The 16,472-nt window shown below is 35.4% G+C and overlaps 1 protein-coding gene across 11 annotated transcripts in view; it reads right to left on the reverse strand.

The window, feature by feature from the left end:
- Window positions 1–226: 226 nt before the first annotated feature.
- The window catches only part of PPIP5K2 (diphosphoinositol pentakisphosphate kinase 2), a 48,679-nt gene continuing 32,433 nt past the window's right edge, over window positions 227–16,472 (reverse strand). The window contains exons 24-31 of one of the 11 annotated variants that reach the window (XM_032095832.1): window positions 15,323–15,496; window positions 12,734–12,907; window positions 11,452–11,521; window positions 9,293–9,412; window positions 8,362–8,424; window positions 4,421–4,552; window positions 2,729–2,857; window positions 227–2,112 (exon numbers count right to left, since the gene is read on the reverse strand). In XM_032095832.1, coding sequence (XP_031951723.1) covers window positions 2,009–2,112; window positions 2,729–2,857; window positions 4,421–4,552; window positions 8,362–8,424; window positions 9,293–9,412; window positions 11,452–11,521; window positions 12,734–12,907; window positions 15,323–15,496 — 966 coding nt within the window. In that variant the 3' untranslated portion in view covers window positions 227–2,008. The other 10 variants (XM_032095834.1, XM_032095835.1, XM_032095833.1 and 7 more) reach the window with 10 other exon arrangements.

The raw sequence follows: 16,472 nt of genomic DNA on the forward strand, positions 1-16,472 counted from the left end.
CACAACAAAGCACTGAGGAGAGTGACTGCCACTTATCTTTTTGAGGAGTGACTTCAGTATAAAGTGATATTGTCATTTCTTTTATGCCACATCCTTAACAGCAAGAGAAATTCTGGCTTATTTGTAAATTAATGGCTGATATGTAAATTGTTTTCCATTGAGATTACTTCATCAACTACTCACTACACTTCACAGTGCTTTTAAAAGAAAACACAATAGAGAGAAGTTGCCAGTGACCTTGATTTTATTTAGGAGCACATAAAAAAAGTTATGCCACAGCTTTGGTTGACTGGAATGATAAATATACTTAAATTTCTACAGTTGTTTTTTTTTTTTTTTTAACGGTAAACAAGCGTACATTCAGTTGTATGCAAGACCAACATTATCAATAACACAATTACACTACAGGAAATGAAATTCTTGAAGTATATAGCTGTGAAACCCTTCAGATTTTGGTATTTAACCAGCATTGTTAGAAATAGTCTGCTGAAGCCATTTCATATATGGTAAACACTGAAAAAAGACCCTGTGGCAAAGTGAATGTAACTATAGTTGCACTGGCTCTGGAGATGAGTAAGAGCCCTACCTAAACATCTTACTTGTAAGCTATGTCTTCTGCAGCTTAAACATGAAAGGAATTACCTAACTTGCACTTATGAAGTCCATTCTTACTACTCAGACATTTGAAGAAGTGGTCTATATTTTCATACATCTGGGATACTTATAACCCAGTAATTTTTCATGCTACAGAAGAAAATTAAAATAATTGCTTAGACTGGATGATTATTCTAAATAACCCCATAACTCCATGTTCCACCAATTTACAAATGCTTCTTACATCTCTTATAAAATGTTTTTTTCCTTTTTTTTTTTGTGGTTTTTTTGTTTGTTTTTATTTTGGGGGTTTTTTGCCTTTTTTTGTTGTTTGTTTGTTTTTTTGGTTGTTTTTTTTTTTTGTTTGTTTGTTTTTTGTTTGTTTTTTTGAGAGCTGCTGTCAACCACCTAGACTGGAAGGAGGGAGGTATGAAAATTCCCAGGCCATGACGAATCCTGAGTATTTTGCAACAGTATGCACTGAGTTCTGGTGGTCCACAGTCTCTCTCTTTGCTGAAAGGATGATAATAAAGCATAGATGGAATATTTACAATTTTTAGACTAAACCTACTAGCAGACCAGCTGTAACCATTTCTCCTTCTACAAAACGTGCTTTTTAATATCACCTTATTGTAGAAACATATGGCAAAGAAAATAAAACTGTCTTTTTTAGTAAACGTAAGAAGGTTTTGATAAAAACATATAAAAGACAGTTTTATCTGCTGGATGATATACAGGTACCCGTATACAAACATGTATACCAAACAATAAAAGAGAAGGTAGAGTTGAATGTTACAGGTCTGATGTAAACACAGAAAAAAAAAAGAGTAGTCAAAAGTGCTGATACATGAAATCACTCCATCATGCCTAATTATTGCAGCATATATGATATAAAATAATTAAAATGCAGAAAACATCTGCTTATCTCCAAACCAAGGAAAAGAGATCTCTTTGGAAATGTAGTTAAATTAAAAACAAGTCAAGATAAGTGTTATGGTTCAGCACACAGAAGAAATTCACAGGAAGATTATAAATTCCTGAAAATAGAAGTTCGTGATGACAACAGACAATGCCTTCATAACAGTGACATCAACAGAGCCACTGTAACACATACCATTTTCTTTTTGTACAGGTTTACAGTAGATATTTGAAGACACAGAAAAAGTTCATGTGCAGCTTTTCCATTAAAAGCTGTGCAGTTCATCAAACTGATAAGTAGTATATTTCCTGAAATGTTTTAGGAAATGAGAAAAGACACTTGACCTAAATACTGTGCACACTGGTTAACCATGTATAAACTAAAGATTCTTAAGTGCACTATGAATTGCAGACATGAATGGCTTTTGAAAGCTCAGTAATTTGCTTGAATTCACACCAAAGAACTGTTTAGGAAGTTGTTTCCAGTTTTGTCTGATCATTTCTCCTCAGAAAGAGTTTCACCACGAAGTTCTGCATCTTGTGAGGCCTCTTCAAGAGGTGGTTTAATATTAGATACATTAACAGGAGATCCAAGGGTAGCTGTACAAATAGAGAGAAAAGAAGTACTAGGTTTTACACTTAATATCCATGCTAAAAAGCACCAAAGGCAAGAAAAATGCATGTTACCTAGGACAGAAACAAATAAGCTACACTATCTAATGAAATCTGAAATCCAAGTGAAATTTGGTCTCTAAACAGTACAACCATCCAAAAGCAGACAGTGTAGCTAGCCAGCAGTTCAGACTGAATATTCTAATGATTGAATGCATCATCTTGTTATTGGCAGCTTTAGTCTGAACAGGGTCACAGAGCTCTACATTAGGTGTTCAGAAAACATCTTAGCAATTCTGCCACTTAAATAAGTGAATTTACTTCGTCTTACTTGGAGATAGCTGTCATACTTCAAAGCAAAAGCTCATGAACTTCAGGCCACAGAAAATGGAACAATTCAGAGGATAAGAAAAAGTAACTATTAACACAGTTTTACTGCTAAAGGTATTTGTGCAATGCTATTGAGTTCTCACTGACCCACAAAATTATTCCACTTATGTGTGGAATGTTAATAGCTGCCCTATGAAGTCATGTAATATGTAAGAAGAATTATGCTGTTGGAAATAATCCAGTTAGTCATTTTGCCTTTGACAGAATTACTTACATAATGTTAGTTTCTCTACAGCTAGCCTTTCAGGCAAAGTTTCAAGTGGAGTTGGTTGAATTTTTGCAGGGGTAAATGTATTTAAAGAAATTTTTCTTCCTGAAAGGGGCATCAGGTAAGTTGGAGAAGCTGAAATGGTGGTGAAAAAAAGAATCATTATTAATAAAAATATTCTCACCAGAGCCAGATGTCAAAAACTGTAACCACAGGACTGTGTATCCATCCAGCAAAATAGACACCACATTCATACAACTGGCTGCTCACCTACTGATTTTCAACTCTAGTGTCGAAACTTCACAACATGAAAGACAATTCTAAAAATCTCTTTTTTACCTCAGAAAGCAACATAATAAGTTCATGCTGTTAAGAGAGAATTTCAGTAACAGGTGCTTTGCCAGAAGATTGGCAAAAGCATTAGTGCTATTTCCCACAGGTTCTGTGAGATTGCATATGTTATAGGAGATTGCACCTGAATCGGCCTTGAGTCCAACATGTCTATGAAAAGTGCACACAATGCATTAATCTCTAGACAACTTCCAAATAGTACAGGAAAGCAGGAGAGCTAAACATCTACAACTTTAACTGTATCAGGTCTATTTTCCAACCACTCCTTGGTAGAGAGGTGACAACCGTACTCTAGAAGTATGACATTTTGGTTTTCAGTATTTCTTCATCTTGTATACTCTCAATTCTGAACGGATTTTGAAGACACACAAACTTCCTAACCAGTATAAAAAGGCATCTTAAATAGCTGAGAATTTTCCTATACTTGTAAGTTTCACTGAGCTCTTTTTCAGTAACATCAATTTTCTTAAATTGCTTATATTCCTTCTCAAATATAGGAGGCATACCCTATCAAATAAGCTGCTGATTAAAATCTAAACTGTATAAAATAATAGGGGGGAAAAAAAGGAAAAATCCTGCAGCAGAAAAAAGGGAAAAGTCCTAACAGGTAGAATACTGTTGTATCAGTACTTGCAAGTACAAGTTTTCTGATCAAAGCATGAGTCTTTAAACACTTCCTTAGTAAGAATGATTTTCAATCACCTGACACATTATAAGCATCTTAATATGTGGTAAATCTGACCTAACTGAAACCATTTCCAAAGACACAGCAGTAGAATCACAATGGGAAATCATTTTCCCAGACACATGCACATGGATAGAACTCAGCTGTATTTCTTTTCAAGATCACCTAAACATGCAGCAGAAACTGCTAAAAAGATAAGAAAAGCAGTCTACAGGTGAAACCCCAAGTAATATTGAAAGAAACAGGAAATAACAAAGTTTTACGTGTAAATGCAATACTATTCTGCTGAAGTTACTGCCAGTACAACAGTACAGTATAAAGCTGGGAATACTGCATGCTCCTTGAAAAGCATTACCTGTGATTCAGCTGACAGCGCGGACAGTACAGAGAAGTCAATGTAATAATAAAGGCAATAAACTGACTATGATTTCATTAAATCCTTAATTTACTACCTCAGCCAAGAGAGACATTACTTCAATGAATTGTAAGTGTCCATACCCACAAAAGGATAGTGGAAAATGTAAAATTATGGTTTATGTACATTTTCATTTTCTTCAAAAGCAGTATTCCCAGTTTACTTGTTAACTGCAAAACACTGCAAGGATTAACTAGACAATAGTTAAGAATTTAAAATTAGCATAATTACAAACTAAAACCAGTACATGTCTCCTGTAGATTTTCCCTTGATGGAGCAGCAACAGAAGCAAGAAATTCATCCACCTGCTTCAGAGACAAGGAATTGTGTAGAGTTTCCAAAGGGCAGATAGAAGGCACCATGGAATACAGTTCAAAACCTAAATGAAAAAAATAATAAAAAAAAAGAGATTTCCAAACATAAGACAGGATTTAAGGTACTGCATTAATGCATGATAAAAAGTGCACATTAGCATGTGCAGGCATAGGACTCTTGAAATCATGGAAATTAAGTATTACAGGAGTCCGAACAAGGTGAGCCAATTTCCAGCATATACTAAGCTAAAGATACTGTGTAACATACCATGGGATACAAATCCCGTGTACACATGAAGTACATGGGTACACATAAATTATTCAAACATTAGAACTGTGCTCTACTCCCAAATCAGTTCATGAAAAGATAATTTCCCTTTAGGACAAACTTAGCAGATAACTTTAAAAAAAAAAAAAAAAAAGTCAGGAAAAGGTAGAATTTCTCCTACTCATTCTCATACCTGGCACAAGACTAGATAGATAATTCATTCATGCAAGAAAGTAGGATAGCTATTTTGTTAGCAGAAAAGAGCTAAAAATGCTGTATCTTCCAAGAAATAAATTTGCAGAATTCATGTTCTATCATCTTCAGTATTCTGTGAAAACAAACTGTTGCCTTTAATATCAAAGGAAAACCACTGTTAGCATTTTTATACCTTGAGGCTACATGGTTTTACTTTCTGAGACAGATATACACCTACCTTTGTGCATTTAAAAACAGTATTAAAAGACTAGAAATTTCATATATTAGAACAAGTAAGTAAAGCAACCCAAAAATCTAAGAATTTTTTGGACTATGCTTTTCTATGTTAGTATTGATCATACACTAACCATGCTTATTCATATTACTAACAGACTAAAAAGCATTTAAACATCTTGGCTAAAAAATAATTTTCAGTCCTCTAAAGTGTGGTAACTCAATAAACAGCTTTTCATCCAATTGCATTTCAGAAGAGGAAAATATGTCCATTAGTGTTTTCAACATACAGCTGTAACATTAAAACTTTGCAATTCAATACTGTAAATTTCTGCTAAGACAATTACATGAAGAAGCAATAGTGAATGAGATAATGTTTAGAATTTCAGTTCAAGGTACATTCGAGATAGCATTATGACTGTGAACTGTTCTTTTCCATAAAATAATAAGCAACAATGTTCCTGTGATATCCAATGTTGCCCATTCACTCCCCATTAGTACTTTGCATAAGGAAGAAATTCAACAAGATTTCAACCCCCAAATGTCTATACTTATATTTAGATCCACCTTGGCCATACTCAAGTTTCAGGGACCATTGCTACAAATATTCAACCAACTAAAGTGTACTTATGTCAGCTTCACTTAGATTATAAACAAAATGTGGCATTTCATGAAAACTTGGGGTTTGTATACAAAAGAAACAGCACCATACTGTTAATTTCTACTCCCCTATAAGGTCAGTAGCTAACTTTCAGTGTAAGCACTAAGATGCTTGGCATAGATATTAATACCCTAAATAACTACATGCATGCATGTAAAGCGCAAACCCTTTCGTTGCATTACAGTAAAACGTAAGATTTCTCTTTACCCTGACAGAAAAGTAACTACCACTTGAATGAGAATGTTTTTCTGATTTTGCAATTAATGAAGTGGGACAATGTCAGGTTAACTTTTTTGTAACTATTATTGTTATAGTCCATGTTATAGAGAACCAGAAAGGAATTCCAAAATGCACTCATGCCCTTTAAAAAAAAAAGAGAAGAAATAAAATTTTATTGGTTTAGGAATTTCCCCTCCAAATTTTTTGTTGACTTTTGACAATTCTGCTGTCCGCTAATCATATCCCATAAAGTCATTGTAGTATCTTTATGTCTAAGGGATATGGCTTAAACCATAATCTGGAAATCTGCATGTAGGGTTTTATTTGAACATTTTCTTATAAGTATTGTATGACGTTATGAGAAATAAATTTGAAATTTTATGATGAAGAAGCCCGACAGTATCCCTTTAAGAAGGCAATTTCCTGTACACTAACAGCCTTTGATCTTTGGCTGTATTTGTTCTTAAAGCATCAAAAGGCAAGACAATGAAAGGGTTAACGCAGCATCTCAAAAAGCCACCCTGCTGTCTTAAGATTCAAAAGCTGTAGAGACATACCACTGGAGCCTAGAAATTCCACAGAGGAAATGGACCAGCACCTAAAGAGGTGTGGGTGTTCTGCAGAGGCCCAGAAAATAAGGTATAGCATTTTCAGAAGATACTTGTTTCACCATGTTCCTTGAACTAAAGATGGGGGGGTAGTCTGAAATGAGTTAAGAGGGTGTGATAACAACATAAAAGTAAGAAAAAAACAGAGTGAAAGGGACAAGGATAATCAAAGTGATAGTCCAGAGGACAGACGAAACAACATCAGTATGGAGTTATGTTAGTAGAGAACCCTTGGAAACCTGCAATATACTTAGGGTTCACAGGAGCTCGTACTGCATGCATTGGTCTTGTTGAAGATGTGTGGTAAAACTGCTGCATTAAATGAATCAGAACAACCAGTGTGATCAAAAAAAGCTATTTAGATCTTTTTTTTAAAGAACGGAGTCACAAAAAGTGACTAAATGGAACAGAAAGTAATCATATTAACCACAGATTCTCAAATGTAGTTCTTACTTTCTGACCTTGTATGTTTAGGAAATTTTGTTTGGTTTGAGTCTTAACATAAAAAAAAATGTACTCCTGACTTTTCCATTTGAAATAGGACACTAGATTTGGCCTTTTAGATCAACCACAGTCTTAATGGTATAAATTCAGCCTTACTACAGTTTTCTTTCAAGAAGCACTGCAGTGCAAAAAAGTCACTATGGGTTTAAAATGAATGTAACAAAAGACTGCTTCTAAGCAAAGCCAAACAAAAACTCGAGACTTTTTTTTGAAACTTTCTTTCTAAGCAAATGTATTTTTAATCTAACATGAAAATACTGATGATTTCCACTGCGATTTCAGTATCACTATCACTGAACTCAGCCAGCAGTCATGCACATTTTAAAACTGCAGTTAAGAAATCTGGAAAAGCTACATTCAGGTCCGATGGGTGCTGAAGAGTGAGTCTACTTTTCATGAACAGGATATATCTGGGGCCAATTTAATCATGTAGAAAGGGAGGTGCAAAATATTTTGCTGAGGAAGAAAAAGACATACCTCTGTCCTGTGTGTTAAACGAGAATTTTTGCAAACTGAAGACAGTTAACTCTCACTCTTGAAGTTCAAGAGGTCAATGCTGCTCAAGAAGTCACAGCTCTCTTGCTGTGATTTTTAGTGCAATATTTAAGTAATTTGCACATCTGATGAACAGAGAAGTATAAGGTAAAATAAATTTTTGTCCCATGAAAAATATAGCAATTTAGCTTCTGCTTTAGTTTTTGTAATTTAGCATCACTTCAAGAAGATAACTCCAGCTGTCAATTCAGTGATTTATTTTAGAATGGGCAGGCTCAGAAAATCAGTTCAGCAGGAGAAAGACAAAGAAGAAGCAGCAGCTATCAAGAAGTGTATGCCTAATAAGATCAGATTTCATTGTCTGTATCTTGTACCATACAGTCTGATCACATAAGAACTTGCGGAGAATAATTTATTAAAGAGATCATGATTAACAGTAGCACTTATTTTTTTTTTTTTTCACAGATTTTTCTAAGGAATGAATTTTGATGTTGTATTTATTCTAATGAATGGTAAAGAAAGGATTTAGGGTATCTAATGATTACAAATATATTTGGAGTTGTGCTTGAAGTTAGGAACAACAGACAGCTGGATGATACTGTACACCCCGTATTTGAAATAAAAATAAAAGGGATGAAGCAAGGAACCTTTTGTTTTCGATTTTGTTTTTAAAATAAAAGCAAAACGTACCATTGGTTGGGTGTCGAGCAAATGAGATAGAAAACCTTTTAACAGCAGAACCGCGTGTGGTGTCTGAGAAAGAGAAAAACAGGTACCTGAAATTTGTAACAGCTACCAAAAGAGGGAGATTTTAAAATAGGAAAGGAAGAAGAAAGGAAAAAAGAAAAGATGAGAAGGTATTAGAAGTGAGTGTCATGCAGAAGGGACCAAGGAAAAAGACTAAAATCTAAACAGATGTTAAAAGAAGAAAATTCGGATTGTTGGTAAACTACAAGACGTGTAATGAAGTTTATGAAAACAAGCAGAATGAGCTGGTGATTCTGGCATACAAGGTTATTCAGGTTAGACTCAAACACTGAGTAGTGAAGTCGGGGGGAAAACAGCATGAATACTGTTTCACCTCAAGAGTTATAAAGGTGTGCTTTGGTATCTTTACGTTCTGAAATCTAGTGAGAGAGTTTCTTCACTATCCCAGACTATCCACAACTGAGAATCTCCTGCTCCTTTGTAATCCAAACCCCACCAAATAAAAAGGTCAGGAATCCTAAAATTTTCACCATCAGTATTTAACTTATTACTTTATCATTTCATTCCTTGTATATGCTCCAAATAACTTATTTAATTTCAAGATCAATTAGCAGTGATAAAAACTAGAGATTAAAATGATTTAAGAATTTAAAAACAAAACTTTCAGTTTACTTAAAAAATGCACTTGCTAGAATCTCCTGGCGCACATTACAAGTGATCTGGTAGTCAATTCAAGACAAGTAAGAATTAACTATGCTATTAAGTTAAACATAGGCAAGCTATGGGCAATAAAGAAGCAATAGAAACTCATAAAATTAATACTAAGGCCAAAGATTCTAGGATTCCATTAAAATCTTTAGAAGTTCAATGTGGCACATGGGTTGTGCGTGCATGTGCGAGAGTGTGCACATACCATCTATGAAGCCAGAAGAAGTCAGCTTTTTACGATGAGTACGAGCATAATCCTGTAGGTTAGGTGCACTTGAAGAACCCCCGAGCACTGAGGTGCTAAACAGGCCCGCACAGTGAGACCCTGATGGGAGTTAGAGAAAATACATACAACAACCAGGTGTTCGTCCATTCACATTGGGGATGCATGCAGCATGCAAGCACATGGCTCTTACCACACAAAAGGCAGCTTTTGGCAGTGCCTTGGACAGGTTCACAATATGCTTGTAATGTCAGAGTGGGACTTGTAGGCTGAAACTATCATAATTTATTGTGCTTCTACTCATGAAACAGCACACTCTGCTATATGTGCAAAGAGAGGATTGGCTTTAACAAAATGAGTTCTTGTCCTGTTTTCGCTTTTGGTAAAAAAAAGTTACCAGTTAGCATCAATGCAAACATAAACAAAACAACAAAACAAAATTAAGAAGATGATGACGACGAAGATGATTGATGATGATGATGTTAAAGTTGTGTCTTTGAAAATCTGTATTCCTGACACAAATATAAACTGGAAAAATACTGCTAATTGCTTTCATCCAAATCAACCTTTGAGATGACAGGCTATGAAGTACTCATGAAGTTCCACAGACTTAGTATGTGGAAATACTTCTAACCCCAATAAAATCTTAACCAAATTGGAAATACTCTATTCATATTTCAGTTACCATTACTGACATTACAAACTGACAATACCTAAAAGTTTCATCAAGTTTAACTCGACTTCCCTTCCTGAGAAGACTTTTGCACAGCTCCATGCAAGTGACAGTACTTTGTTACAACTCATGCATTCCTGCCACTAGAATGGGAGTTTAAACGAATCACTGAAAGCCACAGACAAAAATATAAAAATAACTTATGTAATCGTCAACCATTAATGAAACTTACATACAACAATGAACATAATGGAAAAAAAGTTGCAATTTTTTTCCTTTACATTTTAGTACTAGTTGAAAGGAGAAGCGCTTTTTACTCAGAACTTATCTATTACATTTTAGATAAGTAGCAGCATTTTTTTTTTGAAAACCAGCAATACTTCCTTTCATTACTTATAACAATCCAGTGAGGGAAAACATTACTAGCACATGTGACCAATCACAGCCAAAATAAATTGGTGCCTGGTCTGTGGCAAAAGCCTTTCACACCAAATACCTTAATCTACACCAAAATACATGAAATTCCACAAGCCATATTGTGTCACACAAAAGAAAATTCATTTAACTTTAGCAAGCACATAATAAAAACCAGGACTTCTATAAACAAGAGCACCTGATGTATGCATTTTACTATGGGAAAAATATAATGGGAAGAAAAGTATCACAGAAAGATTAAACATACAAAAAATACGTATCTTTGCAAATAAAGGAAAAGCTACTTCTAAGTTTATGCATACAGGTTATGCATTTTTTTGAACTTAATTTTTCCCACAAAAAGACACACAGAAAAAAAAAGCAATATTGATTTACAGTAGTGCATGATTTCATTTTTTTGCATGTGAGTCATCTGTATGCCTGTTTAATAAAGCAACAGAAAAGCACCATTTGAATTAAGAAAATCTGAAAAGAAGCCTTTGATAATATGATTCATTCTAATGCTGAAAAGAAGAAATTAATTTTAGGAGAGGGAATATGTGCAAAACCCTTGATACTATCAAGAAACTGTATGTTTGTTCCTCATCCCCCTCCCCTTGGAAAAATATCTTCACTTTCATCAATTGCCCACAGTAGGAAACAGAAATTTCCAAGAAAAGTGTTTTAACTGTTTCCAGAGCAGGCCATTTTAATCCAAAAGATTCTTGCAAAATTCAAAAGCTCAATCAGAAATTACATTATCTTAAAAATTTACTTTATGTTAAAAACAATCCTGTGTACCTGTTGTGAGCATTACAGAATCAGTAGTACGAACAGTCTCAAACAATTTTCTCTTTTCAGTTATAATTTATTTTAAAATTTTCCTGCAAAAAAATTGTCCAGTCTGTAGGCAGACACTCAGAATATGTTATTGATAACAAGAACTATTGGATCCTGTTAAAAAAAAGCTGTTCGAAGAATATGCAACCACTGAGAACAGCAGGCAGATGAAAAGCTGGTAACATCAAACAAATTTTCAACTGTAGGCACATACCTAGACCACTCTGCTTTTGTTCCAGAATAGTTCTTGGTGTTCGTAAGTTACTATTGCTTTCTGATAGGACCTGGATATAAGAAACAGAAAAATAAGGGGAAGTAGAACAGCAGCATGAAACATCCATTTAATTTGATACAGCAGCCTGTTTCAGACACAGGTGTTAATAAGCTGTATGATAAGTGTTAGTAAAAATATGTAAAGGAAACATGAAAGATCATGCAATATCCCCTTCTGAAGGGAGTCCATTTCACATATGAGTTCCTTGCAATGAAGTGGTGCAAAGCAAGCATTCAGAATGAGAGAGGACACAGACCAAGACTGATATGAGACATTTGAGACATTTTATTTCATTTTACCAAATGTATTTTCCTAAACTGCGCCTGTAGTGAAAAAAGGAGGGGAGGGAAGGAAAGACAGACAAGCTATTGAGGACACCATACGATCACTGACCATGCACAGGCTCAATCAATATAATCTTCAGATGCTCACAGCCTTTGCTGATATAAACTTCTCCAAATGTAAATAGTCTTAGAATTTTCCATAATAAATTATGAAAATTTTCAAAGAAAAAGGATATGGTTACAGAACACCATCCATTGTCCTACATGTAAACAATATCTTGCTATTCTGAATAGCTTTAGATCTTCACTGGTACTTCCAAAACATTCACTATTTCTTTTTTTTCCTGCTTTCCCCTCCCCCCCCATTACAAGGAACAATCTTCAAAATATTGTACAAGTCAATGGATGATGTACTGTGTTGGGAGTTTCAGACACTTCCGGATACAGATGGCAAGAATTATTAGTGCTGGAGTTTTTTCCCTGCAATAGTTAATACCAGGCCACTGAAAATATGATATATGCAAAACAAGTTTTGAATAGAGACATGAAGTACCAGATAAATTATTTTAAATGGCATTGGTTGCAATTAATTTTTTTTTTTTTTAATTTACCTACCACCAAATTAAGCAATGCTGGTTTTAAAGTCTTAAAGGACAACTAAACCAAAGCATAATTCTCTTTCATTACTTAGTACACTAAGTCTTTTTTACTGTGGTAACATTTGCAATTCCTATAAAGAAACCAAATTTTTATGAAAGCGTGTAAAACACTCAGTGGAAAAACATGCACTTGCTCTTTTTCCCCCAAACATTCTTGGCAGTAATTTTAAGAAGTGGAGGTATTGCTTGAAATATAATCCATACAAAGGGATTAGATGTCCTTAAAGACAGTTGTTGCTTGGAATGCATAAAATGTTTAATGAAGTAAAGTTTAAAAACCTGTTGCCATGAGCCAAAAATACTGGATGTGAAAGCCAGTGATTTAGGGGAGACAGGGGAAGAAGTGATTTGTTCCCCTGATCTGCGTCTTCGACGCCCAGTACCCACACCACTGGTGTAATGCAGCCAGGTACCAATACACTCTGGGCTAGACACACTCAGGGGGCTCTCTTCCTGGAAGTGAGAAAGGGGGTAAAAAACAGCAAAGCATGCAAAGTTAGATTCAACAGAGCCAAATGAACAGAAAAGAAAAAAACCCAATCTGCTTGCACCCTTTTATATATTACTTTTAAAACTATTAAACAGTGAAGAGAGAAGAATAATAATACAATATTATAAAGTTTTAAGTTTCACTTTTATCTTTTCATCCAACTGTATCTTTTACTACAACACTTCAACCAAATTTCTGGTAGACTAATATTAGATATGAGAGAAAATTATTTGTTATCAATAATTGATTCATAATTTTAAGACTTTTTTACATGTTGGAAACAACTTTTGTTACCCTTGACATACTGTTTAATAGTTTTCCCCTCCTAAGTACATTAAACTTTCCTATTTACTACTTAATAGTTTCCATTTCTAGTCTATAAGCTTATCTGAAAGCTTCTTGTTTTTAAAATTGCCCTTGAGACTTTACAGTTGACTCACTGGTAGTAGCACCAACCTAACTGGTAGTAGTTTTCCAAACTTAAAAATGTCCTAAAAATTATGTGATCCTGGACACCTTATCAGGACTTCAAGGGAGGACAGTGTCAGGCTAAGCACCCCCACAATGTCTCCATCATTATGTATCATTAGCAATTAACATTTTTTGTAATACAGAGTTTCCTTTCCAATGTCAATGAGCTTTACATTCTTGTTTTACTACTATAACTCAGCTTTTTTTTCTTTTCATGACTCAGTCACAGTCGCAGTCCTTCTGTAAATATTGCTGACTATAACCCAGATTAAAACTTCCATATAGTCTCACACCTGACAGTGTCCTTTCTAATTAATGGACGTAGGTGAAAAGAGAATTGCCTTACAGGAGGAAAAAAAACCCAAGAAAATAAAAGGAAAAAAAAGAAAAAAAAAAAGAAAAAAAAAGAAAAAGAAAAAAAAATTTAAAAAAAAGGAAAAAAAAAGTTCAAGGCAGTTGCAGTTTAAGTTGCAGTGACTTTTTTTGAATTGCTCCAAAATGCCGTTTAGTTTAAATATTCCAAATACTAGTTTTGCAGATTTCAGTAGGCCAGATGAAACTTCCTATTTTACTTATAAGAAAAAAATGGTTTATAGTGTAAGTTTTCTCTAAATCATCTACTTCCTTCCAGCAAATAAGCAAGCTCTGAATGCTGAAACACATTCCATTTAAACATATATTATCTGCACAGTCAAAATTTGGCAATTTGTGCTCCTGATATCTTGTGAAAGTTAACTTGCATATAATTTATGAAAATGGTTGAAAGTCTGAAGTAATAGACTATTAAGTTGAGAATAAGTGAACTCATAGCTAGGAGGGGAGTTTGCATGATCATAGTGGAAACAGCTTTTAAAAATCAAAAATATTGATGTTGTGAGCATTTGTTTATGAAAAAAGTTGGAAATAGAAAATGTAAGACATTAACATTTATTATGTCTGTTAATTTATGGAAGTCATGTGAAGTTATACAGATATCCTTACAGAAGGGAATCATGCATCTTTTTCTCTCCATACTGCCAATAACAAAGTGGTTTGCAAATCTGTAATAATTTTACTGCATACAGACAACTCATTCCCAACACAAATATGAAAGAAAAAGCTTTTGGTGTGAATCTTCATTTCTGATGGTTTTAAGCAACTGAAAATGAGGCAATGAGAAGCTGTTAGTCTGCTTCTAGCATTAATATCACAGAAGTGCCACTATGCACCATCTGAAATTTTCCACTCAACCATCCCAATGGTATCAGTGATAGCTGTGCATCCCCCCACCTCTGTGACATTAAGCCATACCTGTGAAGCACACCTAGATGTCATGGCTTTCAAGACAGCAAACTAGATTGTTCAAGATGTTATCTACAGAATTCATGAAACACAAACCCCAGGCCACTTAAAAAAAAAAGCTTCCACTTTATCTTCTTACCTTCAAAAGCTTGACAAATGGAGTCACTTTAACTCCACATGAAAGCAAATACAGCAGAAGATGTCTCATTTCCTGCACCTCCCCTACCACCCTAATCCCTCTGTTCCCTTTCAGCACAATCACCCTGAAAGTTCGCTCAATTCCCAGTAGTAGCTGTTTCATAAGGATGAATAGAAAAGCAATGTATGTTAGTTTGTAGATGTAGGTTTAGACTGAAAGAGTCTTCATTTTCAAATATCAACTTTTCTAAAATGGCTTGAAAAAAAAGAAGGAAGTCTTATCACAGAATAGTAATAATTTTAAAAAATAGCCCTTCAGAGAAATTACTGCCGTGGAGGATTTCCCACTGAGTAAGGGCGAAACTTTTGTGACAGGTATCATGCTGGTTCTGTGTAATCAAAAGCAGAAGTGTATTTGGTTTTGTTTTCTTAAAAGCAAGCAAAAGTTAATGTCATTGACAGAAATTATCTGGAACACAAACACTTACTTCAACAGAACCAATCTTCCTGGATCTTGGAAGGGGTGACTTTCTGTGTATGTGAATTGGGTCTGATACCATTGGCTTGAACATCACTACTGATCGATCCGTTTCATCTCTTTTAGGAGCATGTGCCTCCTCATCACTATCAGTTCTCTGAGAGGTTTTCTTTGAGCCTTCATTCTACAGGAAATACATAATTCATTCTTAATTTGTCTGCACACCTTCACACATGTAGACGGAAGTGGCTCTCAAATAAATGTTCTGCATAAGGATAAAGCAAGCTGATTTTAAAAATACAAGATGCAAATCACATATTGTAGCGTATGCCCAGCCACTGCCCTGAAGGGATGCCTGCTGAGATAAGGAGATTGCTCAATCTCCCAGCAGAACTCCCCGGGAAAGGCAACCACTTTTCAGTTATGACGAGAAGAAGACAAACCCAGAATCCTCTGGGAGACCCTATGCAGATCCTTTGTAGCCCATTGGCCTTTACCCTCTGACACCCACCCCCTGTATAAGAGCTAGTCCCCTGCCCCTGCGAGGGCAGAGAGATGCTCGTCCCTGGCTCCCCTTCGCCGAACTAATGAAGCTGCCTTGTGCAGAACAGCTACAGGGGCCTCTTGTCTCTCTCTCTCCCTGGTCTGGCCTGGAGGCTGCCCTGCAGAGCTAGGCTGAAATCACGAGTTGATAATCACTGAAGAGCTGACAGCTTCTGCACGGGCCCTCCTAGCTTGCAGCTGAGGGAAGACACCGGGCTTCGGGAAGATGATCTCTTTTGGGACCATCTCTCCAGACCAGTCACAGCTTCCTCAGTCAGAGCTACTGACCCCTCACCAGCTGTCATAACATATTACTGAACAAACTGCTCTAGACTTTAATAATCTACATGTGTTTCTTCTATCTTCTTCTATGTAGAAGAATTCCAGCCAAGCTTTGCTCTGCTCCCTTTCTCAAAAAGCAGTGGCAACTCCATGGACCTGACCATACATCTTGGAAAATACGAATCCTTCCTCAACAATCTGCATTCATAAACATGCCAAACTACTTTCTTAAATATATCTTCCAGCTGCCAGAGTATTATTCATGTGACACTCTGATGCTGATATCACTTCTCTTAGAGTATTTTGTATTTCTAGTAAACATTCTGGCAAAGCCT

Source organism: Corvus moneduloides, chromosome Z, assembly GCF_009650955.1.
Source record: "Corvus moneduloides isolate bCorMon1 chromosome Z, bCorMon1.pri, whole genome shotgun sequence".
Classification (NCBI taxonomy): domain Eukaryota; kingdom Metazoa; phylum Chordata; class Aves; order Passeriformes; family Corvidae; genus Corvus; species Corvus moneduloides.